Source organism: Triturus cristatus, chromosome 9 (assembly GCF_964204655.1).
Source record: "Triturus cristatus chromosome 9, aTriCri1.1, whole genome shotgun sequence".
NCBI classification, from domain to species: Eukaryota; Metazoa; Chordata; class Amphibia; order Caudata; family Salamandridae; genus Triturus; species Triturus cristatus.
This window is the reverse complement of record NC_140592.1, coordinates 382,543,031-382,567,606: the sequence shown is the minus strand read 5'-3', so window position 1 is coordinate 382,567,606 and position 24,576 is coordinate 382,543,031. Positions and strand designations below refer to the sequence as shown.

General features: G+C 46.5%; 1 protein-coding gene across 5 annotated transcripts in view; it reads right to left on the bottom strand.

Annotated features, from left to right (window-relative positions):
* RYR1 (ryanodine receptor 1) overlaps positions 1-24,576 on the bottom strand; it is a 1,245,571-nt gene that overhangs the window by 843,009 nt on the left and 377,986 nt on the right. For all 5 annotated transcript variants that reach the window (XM_085625233.1, XM_085625235.1, XM_085625236.1 and 2 more), the window contains exons 32-34: positions 19,288-19,453; positions 2,131-2,217; positions 1,443-1,669 (exon numbers count right to left, since the gene is read on the bottom strand). In XM_085625233.1, coding sequence (XP_085481359.1) covers positions 1,443-1,669; positions 2,131-2,217; positions 19,288-19,453 — 480 coding nt within the window. The remainder of the gene's footprint in view (positions 1-1,442; positions 1,670-2,130; positions 2,218-19,287; positions 19,454-24,576) is intronic.

The following is a 24,576-nucleotide window of genomic DNA, read 5'->3' as shown; positions in this document are numbered from 1 at the left end:
CATAAACTAAAAACGTTCAAATGTCTACCTCCAGTGAAGGTTTTTTTGGGGACATTTGAAGAGAATCATGTTGGTTTCGCCCGAATATAGGTGGGAATGTTCTACATTTATGACTATCAGTGAGGCTCTTACGATGCAGAACCCAGGAATTACACAACATTCACCACAGTCAAGGACAGGACATTTTTTACGACCACTAATATCTTTTGCTAATTTTTAGTTTATACTTTATCCTTACTGTTTCAGCAATAGCGTCTTTCATTGATCCCTTTGTCGTGCATTCATGTTGGTAATTTAGCACTTTTTCCTGAATCCCTTTCTGATTATCCGGATACCGAGCAGGATGGTTTTCCACTCACAGTCACACAACATTCAAAGTTCAGAGAGTTCTGACACCTTTCTCGGGGACTTCTTGGTTGTTGTGTGTTTTCAATATTAGCAAATAAAAAGCGGAACGTTTTGCTAGATTTTGTTATTTAAATGTTTCACTAGTTCTAGTTATTATGACTGCTCTCAGACTGCATACATGGCAGCACTGAAGCTGCTGGTGACTATTCTGAGATTCTAAGATTGCACGTGTGAGACTTCGGTGAGGATGCCTGAACATGGCTATACACTCTGGACATATGTACATACATGCCATTTACGACGACGTACACTTTTGAATCCATTGGGTAATCTGTCAATTGGCTGTGATGCCATTGCCTATCCATGACTGTAGTTCGGATGGCTGTCTGGCTCCAATGACTGCACGTAAACGCATATACATGACAGCACTGACACTACACTTATTTTACTATATCAAATGTACTTAAATGTGATTTCAATTATATGACTCTTACATCAGTGCACTGGCATGGTCTGCAAGTGGCTGCCCAGAGACTGCTTGCAAAAGATCGTATTGAGACTACATTGATGTGAACTCACTCACTTTGCATTTTTGTGCAAAAAGTGACAGCTTAAATATAACTACCTGGTTGACTGATCTGCTATATCGTGCAGACCATGCTCAGATTGGCTAGTTCTGACTGCAGAAAGAATGACAACAGATGACTGTGCAATGATCACCTGTTCACAGAGCTGCTCAAGGCTATCTCACATTGTTGCTCAGTAAGCCGCAAGGATGACTGCGCTGCCTGCCAATGCTTGAGGAATGGTAGATTGTATCTGGCAGCTCAAACTTCACCATTCCAGCCATACCTGTTGGTGTCTGTTTCTGGGCACGTGTGTGTGTGTGTGAGTGCGTGTGCGTGTGTGTGTGGTATTTGGCGTGAATGGTATTTCTAAATGCTCAATAAATGCAAGTTCACTCAGGTTGGAAAGAAAAAATATTCTGATAAAATTGTGTCTTTACCACCAAATTAAAAGTCATTTATGAAATATGATATCTTCTATGAACGTGCCAATGGTACCCTGTCTTACCTGTTCTAAGGGAAACTAACCTGTTCTCCTCTGGTATGTGCAGAGCCATCATAATGAGTGGATCGAGGCATTCCACCATCCAACCGTGCCGGTCGCCCATCCGCTCGGTTTCCACCTTCAAGAAGTCATTGGGCATCCGACTCCAGACCACAGGCATTAACTGTTGTACATCTAGCCTGGGCGGGCACTGTGGCACTGGGTTCCGCCTCTCGCTGCGGAACATCGCAGCTGAGATGGGCATAATGTTCTGAAAGATGGAGGGATGTAATTTTAGCTATGAGGGATGAGTAACCAAGGCTGCACTGAGTGTGTCAAGTGAGCACGGCAAACAGGAGGTTTGGTATAACTGAATAATAGTATCTCCTCATAATGCCTGTCAATCTAATTCAAAGGTTAATTAATGAGACTGACTGCCAAATAGCATCATACAAGCAAAATATTGTAATAAGTGCCATCCAATAAGAGTCAGTATCATGAAATTTTAGATAAAGCCTGCGGAATGTGAAGAAATGTCTATAAATATAAATGGTATAAAACCTGCTGCATTATAAGTGCTGTAAAACAAGTTGCACGGTACCATAGGACAAAGTATTGGTGCCAGAGAATGGAGATCAAAGCACGATGAGAGTAGGGGGTTTGTTACCATGAACTGGTGGGAGAAAGAGGGGGGAGTCATCAGATTACATCTCTAATGTCTCTCAGTTTTACCTTCATTTTCCCCAGCTCAAACTGGATCATGTTCTGACTGGAAGGCAGGCAAAAGACGGCTGGAAAGAGCTTGGTGTTGGGCTCCACCTGGAACACAAATGACAAACAGGTCAGTACAGCTGGTAACGTCAATGATAATGGGCAAGAAGGAAAAACAAAAGACTCTATTGAAAGAGAGATTTTGTTTGTGTTGTATTGTTTTGTAATTATGTTTATTATAGCTCTTCACACTGTAGACAGGGAACTGTTGAAAGCTCTTGACAATAGATGTTTAAGCTGTGCTGAGTTTCAGAACCAGAGTCATAGGCTGTTGCATGTCAGAGCTCGTTACCCAGTGGCAGGTCTGGTGTTACACATACCGTACAATTGACACAAAAAGGACCAATCAGACCAGTGTCCATCACACTGGAATGTGACAATGCGCTTGCCATGCAGTGGGAAAGGAGACCAGGACCAAGTACAGAAGGAAACATCTCATGGCAGAAGAAGCATGAAGCAGTTGACTTATGCAGGGCACTTAGATGGTAAACGTTAGACCGGTCAGATTTTAGCGTGGTCTTCCCCAAACCTTTTGCCTTACTCTTCCATATTTGTCGGATCTCATTTTTGTTGGCCTTTGTATCTGTGCACTTTACCACTGCTAACCAGTGCTAAAGTGCTTGTGCTCTCTCCTCCAAACATGGTAGAATTCACTTACACCAAATTGGCACATTTAATTTACTTATAAGTCCCCAGTAACCCAGGCCCATATACCCAGGGCCTGTAAATGACATGCTACTAGTGGGCCTGCTAGGAGAAGAACAAGGGGACCCAAAAGGTAATCAAGGACCTTGGGTAGCAGTTAAGTACAAAAACAATGGTCCTCAAACAATATTAATGACAGCCAGATAAATATAGATTAGAATCAATGCTATATTCAGAATGTCCAGCCAGACAAACGATTTAATATTATAATAAACCAATGAACACATATAAAAACAAAATTCACGTGGGACACAGTCCCGTATCCCTTAAGGAACACAAACATTACAAAATACACAAGGGCATTTCAGGCAAGACAGTTTGAGCTTGTAAGATATCTGTTGTGTCAAGCTTGGAAAAAACAGTCAGTACACTTTTTTAACACAATGGATTGATGTGCACGCTGTTTTGTTTGGGTCGACGACGTTTCGATCCTTTCACGGGGATAGTAGGATCATCTTCAGGACATTGATAGGTGCATGCCTGATTTAAAAGAAATTGCCTTGGCAAGGTATTAGGGATTTACGGGAATTTACGGCAATTCTTCGGCAGCGTGACGCTGCCGAAGAATTGCGTTACATTGGATTATTCCCTTGGACCTTGCCTTGTTTAAACTTCTATAGCACGGACCTAAACTTTTGTAGTGGTCCTCATCTTCTTCCGGTCTACTCGTAGACCGACGATACAGAACCCACACTATGTCTCCCCGTAAATCCCTAATACCTTGCCAAGGCAATTTCTGTTAAATCAGGCATGCACCTATCAATGTCCTTAAGATGATCCTACTATCCCCGTGAAAGGATCAAAACGTCGTCGACCCAAACAAAACAGCGTGCACATCAATCCATTGTGTTAAAAAAGTGTACTGACTGTTTTTTCCAAGCTTGACACAACAGATATCTTAGAAGCTCAAACTGTCTTGCCTGAATCCTTACGGGATACAGGACTGTGTCCCACGTGAATTTTGTTTTTATATGTGTTCATTGGTTTATTATAATATTAAATCATTTGTCCGGCTGGACATTCTGAATATAGCATTGATTCTAATCTATATTTATCTGACTGTCATTAATATTGTTTGAGGACCATTGTTATTCTACTTAACTAGTGGGCCTGCAGCACTTAGTGTTTACACCCACTTAAGTGCCCACTGAAACATGTCTCAGGCCTGCTATTGCAGCCTGTGTTTTCAGTTTTAAACTGAAATTTCGGACTGGCAAAACAAACCTTTTGCCAGGCCCAAACCTTCCTTTTTAATAGATACAATTCACCCCCAGGGTGGGCCCTAACAAACCCATAAGGCAGGGTGACATGTGTTAAAAATGTAGGGCATGTAGGTTTAAAGATGTACATGTCCTCGTAGAGAAAAACTCTTACATTTGTTTTTCACTACTGCAAGCACTGCTTTTCCCATAGGATTACATTGGAGTAACGTTATTACATGTATTATGCATTACCTTCCAAGTGGGAAAAGGTAAACAGTTCATGTTTGGTGTCCTTGCAATTGTAAAAAGGATTCTCTTTTATGGTCAAGTCAGATTTTTGATTGCAATTTTGAAAATGCCTCTTTTAGAAAGTTATAATTTTCTTGAATTAGCCATTTAACGCCTGCAGCCTGTGTCTGGGCCACATGACTGGGTGTAGTTGATAGTTGGTCTTTGTGTATTCCCCCCAGACAGCCACACACAATAGAGAGCACTTAGGTGTGCCTGAATGGGCCATCAATGGCAGGATGGGAGGGAAGAGTTAGGCGCAACCCCACTTACACCTAAATAGGCTGTGTCCTGACTTCACACAAAGGATTGCATACACCCTGTAGTTAGTCTGGAGACAGTGCTGGGGAGGAGGTAAACCTGTGCACTTCAAATGGGAACCTCTAAAAGCTTCTCTCACCTCAAAGGAGGCACCAGCTATAAATATTGGACCTCAGACACCAACGCTTCAACATACTTCTGGACCTGTGGAAGATTCTGCCAGGAAGAAGGACTGTTGTGCTGCTGAAAGGGCTGCCACTCTGCTGGACTGCTACCCTGAAGGACTGCTCCCGGTTGTGCTGACATGCTGCCTGCTGTCCTCTTGCCTTGGTGAGAAGGAGTGGGCCTGTTGCTTTAAACCAGAACCATCAGAGTGGCTCCAAAGGCTTGTCTCTTGTAACCAGCAGATGGGCTCTGCAACTGTCAGTTTGACCCTGCAAAGTGGTGTCACCTCAGAAGGTGCTCTGCCGGTCGTCTGTGGATCCAGCAGTACCGATGCATCACATCTGTTGCTCAGTGCAACCCTGACCAGAACCAATGCATTGCTTCTGCTATGAGGATTCTTCCAGTGCAAGGATTCCACATCAACCTTGCAGCCCGCATCGGAATAACCACTGACGGATCCCTGATGCAGGCCCTCACATCGCAAATCTTTCGTTGACAGCAGCCTCGACAACGATGCAGGACTCCGCATTGCAAGCCACGCAGTATCTTCGGAACTAGCCAGTGGCTAGGACCATGCATGGCATAGTTCCCCGGAGCTGATACATTGCCTCGGCTGCGAGACCCGTCCCCAACGCGTAACTGCACAATGATCCGCAACCAGGATTCAAGCTACTCTTGTTCAGTGGGCCTAATTGGGTCTCTGCAGCTTGCCGCACTCCATCAAGAACAGCTTGAACTTGTAACTTTATCCCAAACCTGAGCGATCAAATATCCACAGTTGACGCTTTGTGATTTTTGGGGCTATTTTTCACTTAAAATTGCATACCTCTGGTTCTACGGATTTTTGTTGTTTTGATCTTGTTTTATTTAATAAAATGTACTTTATTTTCCTCATCTGGTGTGGAATCTCTTTTGTGGTGTTTTTACTTTATTGCTGTTTGGAGTGTTACACAAATATGTTACACATTGCCTCTGAATTAAGCTTAACTGCACTGTGCCAAGCTACCCAAGGGTTGAGCACAGGTCAATTTAGGGGTTGTTTGTTATTTCACCCTGACAAAGTTTGTGGTTTCCGCTTGAGTAGGGTCTTCCTCCAACCGGTAGCCCAATTTCTTACAGTAAATAAAGCACATGTGGTTGAGAATCTACCTAGAGGGGACAGCACGAAAAATTAAAACTACATAAAATGTAGCAGTGTAGATAGATGCAATGTAAATGATAGACTAAGAGAAACTGCATTTTCTGACAAGTATTTTCCCCCTATGGCTTCTTACACATTTCCTAGTTAAACTACAGTACTTCCAACAGGTTTGACTGGTACAGTTAACCATACGTGCAACAAATCTAACTGCACAGCCATGTACTCCTTAAAGGGTAGGAGTTTCGCCACATGTCTGAGCCACCTGGCAAGACCAGGCAAGCAAAGCACAAAAGCACCGTTTGTGATATCTGCAACACCAGCATGCCAACACTTACATAGACGCACTGCCGAAGCAGACATTGTCTAATGCTGAATGGCTGTCTCTCCGTCAGTACATTTCCCTGGTAAAGTAGGTAGCACAGGGAATTGGGAGTACTGTGATGGGAAAGGATGAACTTCTGCAATATGGGCCCCCTTTTACCCACTTGCCCACCAGAAATTGAATTTTGTAGAAAGGTTGTCAAAACTACCAGGCTGTTTATAAATGCATGTGGTAAAAACCTTAAAACAAAGGATAATCTCTGTATAGGTAATGGTGACTGCAGAATTAGAAAGTTTTTTTTTTATTGATAAATTGTTTGTACCTTCTGTACCAGCTGGGGTTGGAGAAATGTTCTAGATACTCTTGGTTGAACGTTGGGCAGGGAACCCCAAAATCTGAGTCTGTAGCCATTCTGTACAGTAACTAATGCCCATATGTCATCTTATACTCTGTCCTGTTGGAAAGTAACTGGTAATGTGTCTTCCCACTGCTGTGCCGATCAAATCAAGGATCAATCAGGATTTGTAGCACGTGGTAATCACCGCTGGATCTGGCTGCTCTTTGTTTCAGTCAAAGAGCCAGGTCTAGAGCCCCCTTTCCTGGAGGGAGGGTGCTGTTCTGCAATGGATGGGGAGGCTGTTCCAGGATCTTGCGGCGCGGTAGGAGAAGGAGCGGCATCCACTCTTGCAGAGACGGATGTGTGGGTGTAAACAAGGGAGAGAGAAGCAGAGCGCAGGGTTCTGGAGGGGAGGTGGAACCTGAGGCGGTGGTTGAGGTATGCTCGTCTTTGGTTGTGAAGGGTTTTGTAGCAGTGGGTCAGCATCTTGAATTTACATCTTTTGTGTACGGGGAGCCAGTGGAGTTTACTCAGGTGGGGGGTGATGTGGGTCCTTCTGGAGAGGTTCAGGATGAGTCTAGCCACTGAGTTCTGTATGATTTGCAGACTCTTCATGAGGTTTGATGTGATACAGAGCGTTGCCATAGTCCAGGCATCTGGTAACGAGGGCTTATGACGGACCATCTGGTGGAAACCAGGAGCATGCAGAGGTTGAGGAAGCAGGAAAAGGAGATTGTGCTGATCTGGCTCTTCATGGTGAGTTTGTTGTCCAGGATAATATCGAGGTTTCGGAATTGGACCATGGTGGTGGGTGATCATGACTTCAGTTTTGTCTGCGTCGAGTCTAAGGCAGTTGTCTTGCATCCAGGTGGTGATGCTGGTCATGCAGAGTTAGTAGTTGGACTTCGCAGTGGAGGGGGTCTTTGGATAGCAAGAGGATGAGTTGGGTGTTGCTTGCGTATGAGATGATGTTGAATCCTTGGCTCCTGAAGATGTTAGCCAAGATGGTCATGTAGGCGTTGAAGAGGGTGGGTCTGAGGGATGAGACTTGAGGGAATCTTCAGTTTAGATAAGAAGGGAGGTAGGAGTGCTCTTTGGGTTGTGTCGGATAGGAAGGTTACAATCCATTTGAGGGCGTCGTGTTGGATGCGGATCTGGTGGAGCCTATTGATTAGAGTGTGGTGGGAGACTGTGTTGAAAGCTGCTGAGAGGTCAAAAAGGATGAGGGCAGCCAATTCTCATTGGCCCAGGAGGGTTCTGATGTCTGTGGTGACTATGAGGGTGGTTTCAGTGCTGTGGTTAGAGCAGAAGGCTGTTTGGGTAATGTCTAGAATATTGGTGTTCTCTAGGTATCCCGTGAGTTGCTGGTTGTTAGCTTTTTCGAGGACTTTGGCAGGAAAGGGGAGTAGGTTGATCTGTAGGTAGTTTTTGATCTTGTTGGGGTTGGCAGAGGGTTTCTTGAGGAGGGGTTTGATTCCAGCATGTTTCCAGTCATCCGGGTAGGTAACTGAAGTGATTGATGTGTTGAAGATGTTGGTGAGTTTGCTAGTGATGGTGTTGATTCTGGAGTTGATCGTGTGGTGAGGGCAGGGGTCCGCAGGAGATCCTGAGTGGACAGAGCGCATGATGTCAGGTGTGTTTTGGGTGGTGAGCTGGTACCATCTGGTGATCTTGTGGCTGCTGGGGGTGCCTGTGGTGTCGAGTAGGCTGAGGGTGTCAGCGGTGGCAGGTTGGGTATGAAGTTTCTGTAGATAGTGGATATCTTATCATGGAAGTAGTCGGCGAGGGCATCGCAGAGGTCTTGGGAGGGAATGATGCTGTTTTACAATGCTGAGGAATAGGAGAATTCCTTGATGATGCGGAAGAATTCCTTACTGCCGTTGGAGCTGGCTTGGATGCGGTTGGCTAAGACGTTCATTTTGGTGTCTTTCAGGATCTGTGGTGCTGGTTGAGTGAGTTCCTGTAGGCAGTTCGATCAGTGGACACCTTGGTGGTGCACCATCTCCTTTCCAGTTGTTTGCAGTTGCGTTTTGAAGTCCTTAGCTCTGGTGCGTACCAGCTTGCTTGTTTGGTGCATCTGTTGGATATATGAGTTTTGCGGGGGCGACTCTGTGGGCGTTATTGGAGATCCAGGAGGTGAAGTTTTTGACAGCTTGTTGGATGTTCAAGGAGTTGTCGGGTGGGGGTAGGAATGAAGGCATAGGTCCATTGCCTTTTGGATATTCTTTTCCAACTGTGGTGAGTGATGCTGGTTGGTCTGGTGGCTCGGCTTGGGGCCAGGGTGTAAGTGAAGTGGACGATGATGTGGTTTGACCAGGTGAGCTCAGAGGTGAGGCTGCATTTGATTCTGTTGCTGGCTGTGAAGATGGGGTCTAGCGAGTGTCCTGCAATGTGCGTTGGGTTGATGACTATCTGATTTAGGCCGATGTTGTTCATGCTTTCCGTTCATTAGGTTGGTGGAGTTGGCATCAGTGGGGTCATTAAGGTGGAAATTGAGGTGTCCAAGGAAGATGTAGTGTTTGTGTTGATGGCTTGGGAAGCGATGAAATCGGGGATGGTGTCACAGAAAATGGAGGGGGGGTCCTTGGGGTCTGTAAGCAAGGATGTCTTTGATGGTGTTTATGTCCTCTAATATGAGCTGGAAATTGAGGTTTTCAGTGGGAGTTGAGCAGTCGGTGGTCGTGGTAGAGCCGTGGATAGATTCTTTGTGGATGATGATGATTCCATCTCCGTGTTTGTTGATGTGGTCACTGTGAACGATCTTGTAGCTGGTGGGCATGGCAGCGGCAATGTCGGGTGCAGAGGCGGCGTTGAAACAGGTTACTGAAAGGAGCAAGATGTCAGGAGTGAGGTCGTTGAGGGTGTCCCATATCGGTTGCATGCTTGCAGAGGGAGCGAACGTTGAGAAGGCATGGGTGTTGGCAGGGGAGGTCGTAGCTGGAGTGGTTGCGGAGGTAGGGTGCACTGCTGTGATTGTATTGCAGGAGAAGCAGCAGTGGCGACAAGAGAAGGGTCCTGTTGTGGAGTGAGGAGAGGTGTGGCAGCAATTCTTTCTATGGGGTCTGTAGTCCAGGGTGGTCAGTTCAGGCCGGGAGTAGCTGTGGATGGAGGGAGAGCTGGGGTTCCTGGTGCTGCGCACGGTCCAGGTGCGGACGGGCGCAGACGGGCTTGCCTTTGGCACACCTACTGGTTGGGAACTTATTGCAGCTGCAGATAACTGTTTCTGGCTGGCCTTCGCTGCTGATGATGTTGGTACTGCTGCTGATTCTTCTGGTAATTTATTTCAAACAGCTAGCAGGAGTATCTTCTACCACATTACTTGAGAAGTACTCTAGCAACTCTTCAATTCCAAGGCAGAATCATTTAAGGCTTTCAGTCTATGTTTTCTCATTCTTTATTTGATGAGCAGAGATCCAGAAATGGAATATGCTGAAGCGGAGGTGAAGAACTTTATTTTGGAGAACTGAAATTGTTATAAAGTCTGTTGTAGGATTTTCTCTTGAAACAAAGGGTCCTGATTCAGTGACCATAGTTTTCAATCTTGTGTCTTTTTTGTATCCCTTGTGCCAAAAACCCATCACTGTGGGCCCCTTAAAAATAGGGTTTAATGTTTTTACATGAAGATCAATCTATCGGAAGGCAGCACTTCCTCAAAAATAGAAGCTTTCTTCCCATTTGCCTACGTTTTATGAATCCAGATCTTCTTACGACTAACTCAGTCTAAGTAGAAAACGTGAGGCATCACTGACGCTGCATCGTGGATCTACCATATTTAATGCTAAGTTCATTATCACAAACAGAAATAGCATTGTAAAAGAGCGCTTTAGCATTGGTAGCGCAACACCTCTGGAACTACTGTGATGTTCAGAATCTGATTTAATACATGGTTCATAAGGATTATAAAAATCTTCATAATTTTGTCTGATCAAAGAGCCCAATGTAGGAACAGTCAGATCGCACATATAGTATGAAAATGATGTACTGTCCATTCACAGGTGCAGCAAAATGACCTCCTTAATGAATATGAATTAGGCAGGTGGCTATTTATACCCCCTGCGACAGACTGCAGACCTCTATCCATGAATTTCCATTCTCAAAAGAATTGTTTGTTTCTTGGAGCAGTTCATGTTCCTTAAAGTAAGAGGTGTTACTTTAAAAATAGAAGGTTTCCCTTTAGAAAGACATTGGAGGGAGCAGGCAGTAGTACCCTGGACCACTGGGTGTTACACCCCCCCCCCCCGCCCCGAGGCCACAGAACAAGATTCCCAGAGGGGATGCTGTCCCAAGGGAATGCTGTCCCATGGGTACATCTTCCCTGCTGAGAATGTTACCACCTTGTTTGAAGTGTTGGTAACTTTGCAGTGGCTTGCCCCTCAATTACCATCACAAACCGTTGACACATTATTGTGAATCACAATTAGCAGGGGACATCATTTGAGGCCTCTTCCTAACTGAGGTTTGTTATAAATTGTCGAACAATTTTTGAGCGCCACAAAAGTCTTGCAAAAGGGGGTTAGTACATAGTCACACATCATTTTGTGGTTACAAACTCTGTGACTTTGTGAATCACATGGTCTGCGACCGCAAAATGGTTTAATCTATCTGTTCCTCAGGTTTATCCTACTCTGGGGCAAAAGTGCAGCCACAGTCACTTCACTTATCTCAGCATCACAGGCCTCATCTTTACATAAGAAACTGAAGCAGTACACAGAGACATGGTAAATCATTTACACATGCGCACTGGCAAACTGACCAGAGGTGGCTCCTCTGCTAAGGTGGAGGAGCGCCGCCCCACTGCTCTTTGAGCAGTGGAAAAAGGAAAAATAAAATGATAATAACACTATGTTTTTTTTTAAACCTTTATTTAACTTTTTTCCATTAAAGACATTACACATCACAGCTAGCTGCAAGAGAAGTGTCAAAGAAAAATAAATTATAGGCATGCCACAGATTACCACGGGAGCTATCAGTTATTACATGTGATTCAAAAGGTACACATCACAACAAGCACTACAGGTACAAGCACTACAGGTGTATCTGGTCCTAGCAATACATCACTGCTATATGAGAACAGATTCAAGCGACTTTGGGACACTATATGTAACCATCGGGCATCTGGAGTACTTCGCTGACAAACACGTCATGGTATATTATATCATAGAGCGCACGGTGAAGACAGCTGAAAGTCCCCCAATAGGGAACAAGACGATAGTCCACAGGCATTATTGAACGTTCTATGTTTCGATGGCCATGGGGTGGGGATCGAAAAATACCTAAAGGAAGCTAGGCTGAGGAGTCAGATCTCTCTGTGGTGTGTGTTAGGAGGTATCTCTGGAGGGGACTCCAAATGTCTTTCGGTCTGGAGGTCAACAGGAGTGTCTCTGCATATGTGGCCAATTGTCCCTGACCAAAGATCAGATCGTCAAGCCACTCTTTGAATTTTGGAGCTCTCCCCCTCCCCCACCTACAAGCCACCCTGCGCTTGGCCAGTAGCAATACTGTGCTAATGAATTTGCGATGTGCCTGAGGGATCTTTTCGGTATAGCCTAGTAGCGCCAATAAGGGGTCTCCCCCCACCGGGACATTTACCATCTTCTCAAGAGCCTGAAAAACTTGTGCCCAAAAGTCTTGTATTTTCGGACATTCCCACACTAAATGTAAGAATCCCGCTCCCGGACATTGGCATCTGTCGCACTGATCGTTGTCTGCCAGTTTAAATCTAAACTTTTTAGCAGGCGTGTAATAGAGGCGCTGCAGGAATTTATAGTGTATGATATGTAGTCTGCAACTAGCAGAGATCCTTGAGGTTTGGAGACAGCAGTATTCCCATTGTTCCTCAGTCACATCCCTACCCAATTTTGCACTCCATTGTGTACGAGCAGTGCAGGGGGGCCCTGAATATTGTGCACGTATGCTATGGTAAAGCCGGGACACTAGATGCTTGCCGTCAGCAGATCCCAGCATCTGATGCAGCGGAGCAAAGACGCGTATAGAGATAATTGTATTTGGGGGCAGGTAGCATCGTAATGCTTTGTCACTATGGTACTGCCGTAGCCTGGAAGCTAATGGTTCAATCGCTATAGCGAAGAGCAGGGGAGAGAGCGAGCACCCCTGCCGGGTTCCACGCGTTATGGGGAATGCAGCCGGCAAGATGCCCATTAAGTAACACTTTAGCTGTGGGTATATAGTAGTCGAATCCAGGATATTAATAGTGGGGGGGGGGAACCGATCCGACCCAGTACCCCGAACAGGTAATCCCATTCCAACTAATCGAATGCTTTTGTAGTATCTAGGAATACCGCAGCCAATGGCAGCTCAGGGGCAACATTTTGGAGCAAGGAGAAAAAGGTGCGGAGATTATGTGAGGTGGAGCGCCCTGGCACAAATCCCGACTGATCCGGGAGAATAAGTTTGTCCAATAGCAGTGACACTCGGTTTGCAATAACCTTTGCCAGTATTTTGGTATCGCAGTTGATGAGTGACAACGGCCTGTATGAGTCACAGGAGTCACAGGGTTTACCCGGTTTCAATAGAGAGGTGAGAGAGATGATGAGCGCCTCCCTCATTGATTGTGGGAGGACTCCAATCTCCAGGGATTCCTCATAGACTTCTTTGAGTACTGGGGCCATGAAGTCAATATAGGTTTTATAAAATTCAATGGGTATGCCTGGCGCTTTGCCTGATTGCATTTTCATTATCGCCTCACGTACTTCATCTAATTCAAACGGCGCGCAAAGAAACTCACGGTGCACGTCAGATAACCAGCCTAAGGCCACGTCTCCTAGGAACCCATCGAGGTCTAACGAGCCTCTTCGCTGCGTTGTATAGAGGCTTGTATAATGTGCAGTAAAGATGTCTAGTATGTCTGCAGTGTCTCTGTGCCGTTCTGCATCAGAGCCCTGGATTTCCAGGATGCAATTAGAGAAACGTGGTTGCCTAATCACCTCAGCTAGGGCCCGTCCCGGCCTCTCTCCCTCGCCGTACCTGTGAGCTACCCAATATCGCCCCGGAATTTCGATTCCCTCATTGCAGTCTCTTCGTATCCCGACAGTTGCTTTCGGAAGTCTGTCTGCACCTGCCCCGTCTCCCCCATCTCCATCGGATGTTCCAATGCCTTAAGGTCTTTCTCCAGGGTCTTTAATGTCCCTTGAATATCTCGGAGTACCCCAAAGCTTTCTGAGATACAAAATCCCCTGATCGTGACATTAAAGGCCTCCCAGATAAGTTTCACACTATCCACCGACCCCCTATACCTCTGAAAGAAATCCTGTATCTCCTGTTCCAACTCATGGTGGAATACCGTGTCTAGTAACGCCGTGGGCTGCAATCGCCAGCTAGGCCTGGGTTTGTCAAATCCTGGTGCGGCAAATGTCAGCATCACCGGGCAGTGGTCTGAGAGCATTCTGGCAGGGTGTGTGGCTGCACGAATAGCCGGCCCCAACCCCCTTGTGGTGAGGAAGTAATCTATTCTAGCCCAGGTAGCTGCATATGTCGTGAAATGTGTGCCTTCCTTGGCCCGAGGGTGAATATGATATGTGTCGACCCGATGTTCACAATTTTCCCCCACAAAGTGGAAAAAAATTATGTGGTGTCCGTGTTAGGGCCATAACAGCATGCAAGTGTAAAGGAGTCTGTACCCGGACTGCCCCAGGCGATAACGTAGCATCCCTGTTGGTCAGTCACCGAACCCGCCAATTAAAAAGGCGTCTGTTTTTTTATCAAAATCGCCGTGCCAAGGGCATAGGAGAATAGCCTATGGTATGCCCATTTATCAGCAAACGTGATGGGGAGTGCAGGGTTAACGTGTGTCTTCTGGAGCATAGCGATGCTTATCTGGTGGCGGTCTAAATAGGCCAGTACCAGTCGTTTCTTCCGTGGGTCGCCCAGGCCCCGTACATTCCAAGACATAAGTCTTGGCTGTGATGTGCGTGTCCTATCACTTATGTCTCCCATCTGTGGTAGTCCAATGATAGTGTAAGCACTCCCTGAGTAGCGTGCAACCAGGAAAAGAAAGGAACGTCAGATGAAGGGCTGTCAGGTGTGTTATCATGTGTGTGGTGTCAGGCATGCCACTGCTGTTCGAGGTGTACTGTTGTGTCATAAGCATACTAAAGCTAAAAAAAAAAACCCTATGTCCCGCCCCCTCCCACTGAAACAACCCCAACTTTCCAGAAGTATATGTCCCTCCCCCTCCCTGTAGCCCAACAACAAAATAGTAAATGCAGCACTTAGCATGCGGAAGAAAACAGTGGGGGATCGCCCGCAGAGGATACCCCCTAGGTGGCGAGCCGGGAGCACCCCGCCCTCAGAGATCATGGTTGATGGTGTGAGTGAACTCTGAGAGGGCTGGGGGGGCCCGGCGCAGCTGCCAAGTCAGAGCCCACAGGGACATCTTGTGCCGTTGCAATGTTTGGCGCGAACTCTTGGAATGGTTCCTGCTAAGACTAGGAGGCTCCGACCATCATAGCATACTGCAGTTCCTCAGGCCCCCATGGCTGGAGTTGAACGGTAGTTGAGTACATCAATCGGAGGAGGCTGAGTGCTGAGAAGTGGACGGAGAACCAGAGGTACGTTTCAGATGTTTTAGGAATTCGTCCACCTGCTGTGGCCTAGTGAAGAACCGTTGCTTGCCCTGGTGTGTGACCCTGAGCCGTGCAGGGTAGAGTAAAGCATAGTCTATTTGGGCCTGTCGCAGTTTGTTTTTCACTGCCGTAAATTTGCGCCTGTCTTCCTGAACTGTGGCTGTGAAGTCAGGATAGATAGAGAACGTGACGCCATCAAAGTTAAGTTGTTGTTTGCTTCTTGCTATTCGAAGCGCCGCATCTCGGTCCCTATAATTGAGGAGCCTGGCGATTATGGGATGAGGCGTACTCCCCGGTGGTGGCCGAGGTCCCAAGGTGCAGTGTGCCCGCTCCACAATGAACTGGGGTGAGAAGGAGTCCACTCCGATCGCCGAGACCAATAACTTCTCGATGTACTCCTCCATTTTACGGGTGTTGGTGGTCTCCGGAATGCCAAGAACGCGAATGTTGTTGCGCCTGCTCCTCGCCTCCAAGTCCTCGTTCTTGGCAGCTATCATTTTCAACAATTTGTCCATCTGCACGATCTGTGTGGTGACCTGAGTGGTGGTGTCCTCAGTGTCCGATATACGGCGTTCTGCCTCCTTGATGCGATCCTCGTGTTTGTCAATTTTGTGCACAATGGCGTCCATACGCATAGACATGCCGTCCATTTTATCTGCCATGGTAGCGAAGCCTTGTCGGACCTCCTGGAGGATAGATGTCAGTTCCCCAGACCACGGGGTGGGGCACTCTGGGATGGTTTGACCCTCCGATGCGTCCTGCTTGTCTTGGGGTACACGGTTAATTTTCTGTGCCTCAAAAGTGAGGCGCGGCTGCCTGGTATCTGGTTTCCCCATTCTGGGCTCGGCTGATGGATAGTTGCACAGACCGCAGAAGGCACCGCTCGCTCGGGTGAGATAGTTGTGGAAGCGGCTGCTGCACACCCTGCAACCAGCACCAGAGGGGTGCAGCCGGTCGCCACAGAGGGTCTCTACCCCCACACACCCCCTCTGGAAGCAGGCAGTGAGACAATCCGCGGCCACCGGGCAGCGGAGGTGGCAATTGAGCAGCGCCTAGGTGACGCCAGGCGAATGCGACTTCCTCAGTCCCTGGGCGGCGCAGGGGCTGCGTGCATTCGGAAGCAGGGAAACTGTGATGGCAGCGGCAACCACTATTCAGGAGAGTTCAACACCAGAATTAGATGCCCCCTACAAGGCCACGAGTCCGCAAAGTCAATGCGGGCATGAAGGAAGCGCCTTGAAACAGGTATAAGGCGGAGAGCAGCAGCGATCCACGGTAGGATCCCAGGCGGAGCGCTGTGTGTTGCAGTGGTGGCCGCCGCGGCCATCCGGCAGGCCTTGCGCAGGGGGGAGATAAGCTGGCCTCGCGGGTGACTGCAGCGCCGAGCGTCTCTTCTTACCCCCTCTGCGTGTTGCAATTCCTTCCGCCAGCTCCGGCGGAAGCTCCGATCTCGCTGTGGGGAGCGGCCGTGCAGCTGACTCACGCTCCCTCGGTCTCGTATTTCCCCACTCCGATGGTAGGCCGGGAGGCCTAGACGCCGCGTGTGCAGCCGCGGCCTCACGTGGTGCCGCCCGCCGGGCCGCCGATCCACACTCACCAGGAGGCCCCGGTAGTGCGAAGCAATCGACCATCTCGCGGTCGTCAGGAAAGCGCCAGCCGGCCAAAAGACCTTAACCAGTTGGCTAGAGTAAGATTTAAGACCTTAGCTATTAGGCCAGAGTAAGACCCCGGCGGCACATCCAGCGGCGGACCTGCAGTGCAGGCGTTCAGGGCAGGATCAGACACCTGTGGGCAGGATGAATGTCAAATCTAGGCGCCGGGTGGCGGGAGCCTCACGATCTTGCGTGCCGCCAATTAGCGCCCCCCAATAACACTATGGGGCATATGCATCAACATTAGCATTTGCGATTCCTTATTAGCGAAAAATAAGGAATCGCTAATAAGGAATAGCAAAAGGCTATGCATGTAGGAATCGCTATTCAAATAGCGATTCCTTCACATTCCTTATTACCGAATCGGTAATACCGAATCGGTAATAAGGAATACCTACCCATTCATTCCTATGGGCTTGGAGGCCCATAGGAATGAATGTAAAGCCATTCTGTATTAGCGATTCGGTATTACCGAATCGCTAATAGCTGGAGCACTTTCAAGGGTGCCAGGGTGTCAAAAGGACACCCTGTTGCACCCCTGAAAATGATATGTGCACATATGTTGCACACACACATGCTCTAAGGGCATGTGTGTGCGCAACATGACACTTTGAGAAATGCACAAAAGTGCATTTTTCAAAGTTTTTGCAAATTACCATGCAGTTCATCTTCATGGTAATTTGCTCCCCTTATTAGCGAAATCGCTAATTTTTTAACATTGATGCATTGCATTTAAGGAATCTCACTTTGGGATTCCTTAAATGCAATCGCTATTTAAGGAATCGGTATTTAAGGAATCCCTATTTAAAGAATAGCTATTTAAGGATTCCTTAAATACCGATTTCTGCTTTTGGGTTGATGCATTGGGATTGGGTATTTTTTACTTAATACCGGGAGCTAATAAGGAATCGGTATTTTACCGACTGGATTTTGGCTTGATGCATAAGGGTGTTTGTTATTATTATTTTATTTTTCCGTTGGCAGGCATGTTTATGGTGCAGAGCGTGGCTTGGCTGTCATCACAGCCAGCAGGTGCGTATGATAGTTTGGCCGGCCGTCCTGGGCCGCCCAAACCGTCATGCACACTTTGTGTGTTCTCCACCGGCTGTATTGTAACTTTTTTATGTATTTCTCTATCCCCCCATGCCTCCTCTCCACCAATACTACTTGGTGGCAGCTGCCACTGAAACTGACACTAAACAGCAATGTAAAGGAAAGCAGAAGATTGGCTTTCACAGACTCTCATACCTGACAAATCATGCAAGTTTGAAAATGGCAGCAAATAGGTGGTTGAGAATGCTTTATATGCTCTGTCTGAGTTGGTGCATCTAAAGATAAGAATCACAATCACAGTTATCATCGGAGATATTCAAACCACACAGACAATGGCCATGAGAATCTATCACAGACATGGCTCCACCACATTTTCTGCAATACTTAAATCTCGGACGTCACATGCTCTTTTTAGTAGAAACTTGTAATGGAAAATAAGGATTAAACATTTTTACAAACAAATGTAGAGGATGGCAATGTATATCTTCTAGAGTAGTTTTTTTAGTCTGCATGCTGAAGGCCACGTAACACTTGGTGGATGTAGGTAACTACCACAAGATGACTGATGAACACTCCACCAACCTTGAGGTGCTCTCTGTCCATTTAGAGGTGATGGAACTGCAGAGTTGCTGCTAGTGCAGCTTTCCTAGGCTCCACTGGTAGTACTCCTTGGCCTACTGGTCCATTTAGCACAGAACCGCAGGGGTATTGTTGGTGGGAACAATGATTAAATTGCTCCACCTAGGGCCTTAAGCAAAGCATGGAAAGCACAGTAGGGTAGGAAAAACAATGAAGGCACGCCATATGCACAAACACAACCTACCTGGGGAGTCTCTTTGTGAAATATTAAAAAGAATGCTGAGCAAAGTCAAAAACATCATAGTGCATGGTTGGCATTCTGCTCTGTTTCCAGAGCATGCGCTGATGTATGGATCTTGCAATACAGCGAACAGTATCCTATCAGAGCGGAAGGCCAAGGTCTCCACCAAGTTGCCTGGCGAAGTATAAATGAGACCCTTACCCATATAAACTACATACGCCACTTCTTCAAATTCATTAAACCTAGAGCTATAACTCCAGCACCTTTACAATGCCAAGCATTATGCCATGATGCCTCCATCACTTCATGCTTTGCTTTGTATTTCATTAGAGAGTCAAACGCCCCACTATGGCTGTGATATCCCTCCCAGTTGTGAAAGGTACTCAATGAAGAAATAATAGTAAAACAATTGCGATTTCAAATTTCACTAGCAGCTGTGTTGCAAATCACTGCAATAAATATAAGGATTTTCAACATTTTCTGACCAAGTATTAATTATTTATAAATCTGAAAATTAAAAGATGGATTACTGTTTTACCTACTACAATATTAATGAAACACCTCTGGAAAATACTGATGCCACCACTTACCTGAAAGAAAGTGTTGATCTCTTTCCCATTGACTGTGAAGTTCATGAGGCCAGTTGCCAGATCTACAAGGCAACCAATTACCAGGTCTTCATTGCTTATGCGGGCTTGACCAGTGTTGTTACTGAACTCCCCTCCCCAGACCATATAGCAATTGCTGCGTTTAATGCTGTGGGTAGAAAGAGATACCATGATTAGGCTGAAGCCACTGGCAGTACTCGGTGACATTCATCGTAACATCAGAGGTTGCTAATGGTTATCTATAAAGTTAAGTGTTGCCTTTTATACCAAAAATAACTTTGCCAGAAAAGTTGAGTATTGGTTATCAGCATAAAGTGGCATCGCTTCAGGAGTACATGTTTCCAAATGAACCTCCTGCTTATAATGTTTTGTGGAAAGCTTTAGGATGAATTTATTTTCTTTTATTTTACAGAGTTCTATATAGCGCGAACTTGACCCGAATTGGGTATCAGAGCACTTTACATAGCACCAATTACATTACATTTTTGTTTGGCACGGGGAGATTAAGTGATTTGCCCAGAATCACAGGATGTTCAGCGTTATTGCCGAGACTCGAACACAGTTCCCCAGATTCGAGGTCGACCGCCCTAACCGTTAGGCCAACACTTCTCCCCTGTATGAAAATACACATTAATTATATATAAAACCTTATTTGCAGTTTTATATAGAGCAAACTCGACCTGAAGGTATTGGGGCGCTTTACATGAGCAACAATGACATTACAGACGGTCACATTGTAAAATTTTTTTTAGACACAGGAAGGTTGAGTGATTTGCCCAGAATCACAGGATATTGCGCAGACTCTGAGACTCAAATCTGGTTCCCCAGTTCCACAATCGGTAGCTCTGGCCGTTACGCCACATCCCCTCTCAACTTATTTTGTTGCTTTTGAAAAGCACTTCTAAAACCATGAAATCTTTGTAGTGCTGAATAAGAAATCGTAAGGGGAGCGGAGACTAAAGGCAGAAGTGGCAAAGTCATTCAAGTCCATAAGCTTTCTAGGTCTTAAGAAGGGAAGAGCCTTCGTAGTGCAGAGACTTAATTGCATACCATTTGTAACTCAATGGGGAACACTCTGAGAAGTATTGGGAAACCACCAAAACATCCATTGTGTTTCTCTTAATTCTCATTGCCAGATATTCAAGTGTCCTAGTGCCTATCCTTAGGGAGTATCAGCAAAAAATGTTGCACCTCAGCCACCAGCCACACGTATCCAGTGGAATATGTAGGAAAGTGGGGTATTATGTAGTGAGGCATGTTAAGCTTCACTATGTAATACATTTACGTAATCCTCAAATAGGTCCTTTAGGTTCACACCAATAAATCCTTAGCTCAGTCCTGGTAGTGTAGCACAGAAAAGTCAGGATTTATTAGAGGCACGTGTTAAGCATTTCAGAGTACCAACTTGGAAAATAAGTAATTGACACGACTCGAAAGAAATCCGACACTAATTTATATAAATTGATCAGATTTTAATATAATTTTAGACACAAAAACCAAGACAATTGGATAGCTATGACCGGAGTTATGGATATTAAAAAGAAAAATAAATCAGTGCATTTAACTCTTGCAAAATGATAACTTTGGGGTCAATAGAAAACACACAAGCAGCACTTGGTCACTTGCAGGTCGAGTGCAGTGGAAACCACTGGGAGGTAAGGTGATGTGGGTTCCAGGACCAGGCTCTGACAGTCAGTTGAATTTTATCTGGCTCAAAGGCCCTGGTGCAGAGTTGTCCTGGCTGTCCCTAGTGTGGAAAGCGGGAGCCAAGGGTGCTGGTTTTGCTGCTTGGACGGTGCTAGTGAGGAAAGGGATGCAAAATCTCAACAATGAGGTCACTGAGGAGGCGGGTTGAAGATTCTGCAGGATTCCTTCTAGGCACAGCGTCGAACGAAGGTAGTGGTAGCCCGACCGGCCACCAACAGGCCTTGGTAGTAGCATACACAGCTTTCGGTTACTTCAACATCCTGGAGGCTGGGGGAAAAAAGTAGCTGCCTGACACTTGTTCGGGGCCAGGACTTAATTTCCCACAATGTATTAGACCATTTACTTTTGGGCAATCCCTCGGCAGGCCCGATGGACAGCGATTCTTTGGTTCTCGGAGTGCAATTTACCTGCGGACTGCAGGGGACTAGTACCTCTAGTGCAAGGGAGTTCTGCAGTTGCCTTTGGCTTGCAGAGGGGTTCCTCTTTCCTTTGGACACGATCTCTGGTCCAGGACGAATTGTGCAGTTGCGCGGTGGTTACCACAGGTACAGATTATCATACCTTTACTTTGTGAAGGAACCGAAGTTGCAGGCACAGGTCTCTTCTTTGTCCTTAGTTGCAATTAAAGCAGATCTGAGGTTTCAGTGCCAGGGGTGCCCTCTAAATCTAAAACAATTTATGACTACCTCATTTATTTTCCCATCTTCCTGGGTGCAAACGTGTGTGGGGGCAGGGGGTTGGCTGTTTCCTCCTTTGGGAGGCTGCCTGGTTGCATATCAGAGGTGATGGAAGCTTTGAAGCCTACCACCATGATGTGCCACTTCACTAGCCACCTGTCAGAGATGGAGGTGGTACCTCCATCCTGGGAAGGCCTTTGTTTCTGACTCCTGGGAGTGTTCACACCTACCAGCAGGGGGTCAGATTCCTGTCTTGGTGGCAGCAGCTGCAGGCTGTCAGTCAGGGCACAGGAAAGGCTGGGGCAACTAGTTGGGCAACCTCCTAACCCCATTCTGCATCAGTTTTTTTTACATACACACAACATAAAGACAGAGAGAGTTAAATAGGTATTAAAGTTGACAGTGGTTCAATGGTTGCTTCTTACACATACCCAAAAAGTAAAAGTATGGCGTCAGGGTAGCTAACAGCTCCCTCACTGGGGTTTGCGCAGGTTTCGACAGGACAGAGGGCCAGCTGTCAAAACCTTCTTCACCTTCACTACAGTGCCAGTAATGGATAGCTGTGACACTTTCACTGCTGTCCCTGTGATATGTCCTCATTTGCAAACAGACCACACAACCCTCTTCCATCGACAGAAAAATGAAGGCAAAGGCGGGCTGTAGCAGTTCACAGCTGTCTCTTTTTCTGTTCGCAAATGAAAAGCGATGAGAGTGGCAGCTGTTACCTGGCATAGCCCTCCTTTAAGGCTTAAACACGATACCAAATACTATATTAGCGCAAATAGGGTTTGCTGGTGACTTGCTAGAAATTTAGGTGCGATGGCTCCCCTTGTGTAAAAAAGTGACGCAAGATACTGACAGGAGACTGGGTCAAGCAGAAAATGTTTCTCAGTGAAATGTTAGCTCAAGAAACCTAGAGCCATATGAGCTAAAAATTACCGTGCGTACATGTGAAATTCAAGATTTTTTCAAATATCACGACAGTAATTTTGACGTGGCCTCAGAAAAATGTGGGTGAAGGAGGCATATCACAGCTGTACCTCTGCTTTTATCTCACTGCCAACATGACAGCGAGACTGCTATAAGCTGTTATGCTTCTCCATCACACTCCATTTTATTAACTGTGAAGGAGGGCCATGCCAGCTCACGGTTGTCCTCATTGCAAATGTAGTGGATTTCACACACAATGATGACAGGTTAAACACATTTTTTTGCACAAGCTTTTTAAGTAAGAAGTTTTGCAGATTTTTATCTCCTTCAACCCCTATTTTTTGTAGCACTTTCAACCATTTTTGGTTACAGAACAACACACATTGGCAACTTTATGAATTTCACAAAGTTGCCAGAGGTTTCCCAAAAACAACATCCTAGAGTGGGTTGAAGCACGTAGTTCAGTTTAGAGTATCCTAACCTTTTTCATGCATCTATGAAAACAGAGCATCACATTCTACACGTGAGCTTAATTCTATGGCAGGACCGGAGACTTCAGATTAGGCTGAATCTTTCTCCATTTATTACATTCCAGCAGCCTTACAAAGAATCACAATGTATATTGAAATTACATTTCCCATGAACACAGGGAAAATGGAAACAGAAAAAACAGTCCAAACAGCAGCAGCCAATCCTGTGCAAGGACGCCTCATAACCTCCCTTGCAGACACTTCTATCTTCCTCTTTCTTCGCTGCTCCAGCAGCATTAAGATGAGTGACTTTATTTTTCTTCATTCTGGTTGTTAGATTACTGGGTTTTTACCTGTATTGCCTACAGGATATAGCGAAACTTGTGGGTCTTTTCCTCGTGTGTGTTTTGAACTGCCATTAACAACATTCTGTTTACAGGTTCGGCCGCGGGAGCGTTTGTCCGCTCCTTCGCAGCCGCGACGCTCTCAGCGAGGTGAGGCCTCCCGCCACTAGAGGACTGCGCGCCCTCTCACTTGCGCATTATCGGTGCGTTTTACCCCCCGCGTGGCTGCGAGTCCTCTAGTTCTGCTTTATGTCTCGGCGCGGTTTATACGGACTCGCTGCGGCGGAAGATTAAGAGTTAAAGTTTATCACGTTTGGGCTTATTGTGAGATTGAGAGCCCCTGCCTGGAGCCTGAACACCCGCGTCGCGAGTAAGAACATTGCTCATGTAACAGGGACCGGCCCAGGCAGGTTTTTCTAGTACCCTCGGTATAAGGAGGGCGATTTGGGTCCCAGGCCTGTGCCATTATTAAGGTGCACGTTCTGTGATTTCATTATTAAGGGTTTTTGCCCTACATTGATTCCCCTTCTCTGTCCTTGAGATTGGAGTGTTGCTACACTATGGAATATGAGGATTACTATGAAGAGGAGGAGGTCATGTACCTACCTGTGGACGACCATTTTTGTCAGGTCATGGACTCCTCTATCTTTAAAGGCGGTGTCCCAAGTGGTTGCGCCGTTGGAGAAGAAAATTGAACTTTTACAAGGGCAATGTCAACCCCTTGCCCAGAGGGAAGATTTGTCGGGGCCTACAGCTCCCCTACCTCGGGTCCAACCCTCCACTAGCACAGTGGAACCCAAACGTAAATGTTTAGAAGACGCAGGTGTGGACACGGACGCCTTTACATGCCTCAAAAAGGCATTCCTGGATGACAAGGCCTCTGTACCTACCAGCAAACCAGAGGACCCTCTGGTGTTCCCAACGACGTGGCTACACTAGACCCAGACGAGTACCCCCAGACCTCCGACGGGGATGGGGAGTCGGAGCCTCCATGGCCCCCATCTAAGCTTGCCCAGTCAGCGTCTACGGACCTGGGCACAGACATGCTTAATCCCGATGAGTTATTACAACCTCGCTCATCGCATTGGGTCCCTGCCCCCAAGGTGGCAGCCTACATGGCGGCCAGACTGCGCAAGCCCCTGG